This window comes from Chelonoidis abingdonii, chromosome 11, assembly GCF_003597395.2.
Source record: "Chelonoidis abingdonii isolate Lonesome George chromosome 11, CheloAbing_2.0, whole genome shotgun sequence".
NCBI lineage: Eukaryota > Metazoa > Chordata > Testudines > Testudinidae > Chelonoidis > Chelonoidis abingdonii.
In genome coordinates, this window is record NC_133779.1 from 22,501,202 (window position 1) to 22,503,854 (window position 2,653).

The following is a 2,653-nucleotide window of genomic DNA, read 5'->3' on the forward strand; positions in this document are numbered from 1 at the left end:
CTCCTTCCTCTCTGGGTGTTCCCCCAATCTCTCACCCCCTCCCTCCTCTCTCCCCAGGACCCCCCAATCTCTGATCCCCTCCTCCCTCTCTGGGGGTTCCCCCCAGTCTCTGACCCCTGCCTCCTTTCTCCCTGGGCCCCTCAATCTCTGATCCCCCTCCTTCCTGTCTCCCCAGTCCCCCCAATCTCTCACCACTGAGCCCACCAAGCTGTGACACCCCTAATCTCTGACACCCCTCACCCCTTTCCTGGCTCATTGTAGGAGCTTCTGGACAGCACCCAGCAGTCATCCCGGCAACACATCCATACCCTGGTGAAAGAGTGAGTTTGGGGGGGGCTAGGGGGGGCAGGATGATGGGGAGGCTTCCCAGGGGTATCTGTGAGGGGCAGTTTTGGGGAGGGACAGGGTAGATGGTTAGGGCTGTGTGGGGGGGGGTGAGAGGTTAGAAACAGATGAAGGGGAGGGTTGTGGGGGTGCCCTGATGATTGCGGGGGCTGGGTGGATTTAGGATGAGGCGCCTAGAGTCGGGGGGATTTGGAGTTGGGGGCTGGTTGGGAGTGGGGAGGCAGGCTGGGGTCTGGACGGGGTGGGAGGGGTGCTGATTTTAGGTTGGGGGGCAGCAAGGGCCTGGGTTTGGGGGGCAGTTTCGGTGTCCCTCCTGACCCCCCGCTGTCCCAGGAACATGAAGCAGTTCAAGGAGGCGTGGAAGAAGTTTGAGCGGGGCAGCAAGGGGCCTTGTTTGGGGGTGTTGGGTTGGGGGAACGGTTTCAGGGTCCCCCCTGACCCCCTGCTGTCCCAGGGACATGAAGTGGTTCAAGGAGGTGCCAAAGGAGTTTGAGTGGGGCAGCGAGAGGGCAGGTTTGGGGGTGCCAGGTTGGGGGCCAGTTTCAGGGTCCCCCCTGACCCCCCGCTGTCCCAGGGACATGAAGCGGTTCAAGGAGGCGTGGAAGGAGTTTGATCGGGGCAGTGAGGGGCCGGGTTTGGGGGGGCTGGGTTTGGGGGGGGGCAGTTTCAGGGTCCCCCCTGACCCTCTCCTGTCCCAGGGACGTGAAGCGGTTCAAGGAGGCGCGGAAGGAATTTGAGCGAGGCAGCGAGGGGCTGGCCAGTGCCTTGCACCACAACGCCGAGGTGCCACGCCGGAAGCAGCAAGAGGCGGAGGAGGCTGCCCTGGCCCTGCAGGCCGCCCGCACCAGCGCCCGCGCCCGTGCCCTCGACTACGTCCTCCAGGTGGGCACCGGGGCACGTGTGTGTCTGGGATCGGGTATATTGGAAAGGGACCCTGGCGACTCCGGTCAGCACCGGCGACGGGGCTGTTGGGTGTCCGGTCAGTGGCCTGGCAGGGCTAACAGGCTCCCAGGAAGCAGGCAGCACATCCCTACTCTGGCTCCTACGCGTAGGGGCAGCCAGGGGGCTCCTCGCACAGGCCCCACCCCACCCCACCCCCGGAGCTCCCATTGGCCGGGAACTGCAGCCAATGGGAGCCACGGGGGCAGAGCCTGAGGAGGGGGCAGCGCGCAGAACCGCCTGGCTGCCCCTCTGCGTAGGAGCTGGAGTGGAGATGTGCCGGTTGCTTCCAGGAGCCGCTTGAGGTAAGCGCCACCCGGAGCCTGCACCCCTGATGCCCTCCTGCACCCCAAACCTCTCATCCCCAGCCCCATGCCAGAGCCTGCCCTCCTGCACCCCAAACCTCTCATCCCCAGCCCCACACCAGAACCTGCATCTGCCACCAGAGCCCTCAGCCCCTCCTGCACCCCTATCCTCTGCCTCAGCCCGGAGCCCCCTTGTGCACCCCAATCCCCTGCCCCAGCCCAATGAAAATGAGCGAGTGAGGGAGGGTGGCACGAGGGGGCGGGGGAAATGGAGTGAGTGGGGCGGGCCCTTGGAGAAGGGGTGGGGCATGGGCAGGGTCTCAGAGGAAGGGCAGGGGCAGGGTATTGGGTTTTGTGTGCATAGAAAGTTGGCAACCCTAGTCTGGGACTGGTGGCATTGTGGGGGGCCGGGAAGGGAGAGGGGCCCAGGGTGGGGGGGATCTGGGGAGCAGAGAAGGCAGAGGGGCCGAGGTGGGAGGGCCCTGGGGGATCTGGGGGGAAGTGAGAGGAGTCCACCGTGGGGATATCTGGGGGGCAGAGTGTCCTGGGATGGGGCTGGAACTGGGGGAGCAGGAGACGAGTTGGGGTCTCTGGAACTGGAGGTGTCTCTGGGAGGCTTAGGGGCTGCCTAGGACTGGGGGGTCAGAGGGGGAGGGGGCTGGAGCCCCTTTGGGGCAGGGCTGGGAGTGGAGAGCTTGGGGGGGGGGATCGGCCCCCCCGTTCTCTCCAGAATTGACCCACTGAGCCCCCCCCCGCCCCCCAGATCAACGTGATCCAGTCCAAGAAGAAATTTGAGATCCTCCAATTTGTGAGTCGGGTGATGGTGTAGGGGGGGCAGGGAGTGGGGGTTTGGGAACGGAGGGGCTGTAAGGGAAAATGGAGCGATTGGGGTCTGTGGGGAAGGAGATCTCTGGGGGGCAGGGAGCATGAGGGGGTCCAGGGGGGTCTATCTGGGGGGCTGGTCAGGGTGTGGGGGGCTCTGAAGGGCATTGGGGGGCCATCAGGGGCAAGGAGGGATAAAGAAGCTGGTGGGGGGCAGGGTAGAGAGGGCAGCATGTGGGGGG

General features: G+C 65.2%; 2 protein-coding genes across 2 annotated transcripts in view; both read left to right on the plus strand.

Moving 5' to 3' along the window:
* The window catches only part of SLC2A4 (solute carrier family 2 member 4), a 197,339-nt gene that overhangs the window by 95,919 nt on the left and 98,767 nt on the right, over positions 1–2,653 (plus strand). The window lies entirely within an intron of this gene.
* The window catches only part of ACAP1 (ArfGAP with coiled-coil, ankyrin repeat and PH domains 1), a 21,430-nt gene that overhangs the window by 8,181 nt on the left and 10,596 nt on the right, over positions 1–2,653 (plus strand). The window contains exons 4-6 of the mRNA XM_075071342.1: positions 262–320; positions 1,044–1,227; positions 2,353–2,414. Of these exons, the coding sequence (XP_074927443.1) occupies positions 262–320; positions 1,044–1,227; positions 2,353–2,414 (305 nt within the window). The remainder of the gene's footprint in view (positions 1–261; positions 321–1,043; positions 1,228–2,352; positions 2,415–2,653) is intronic.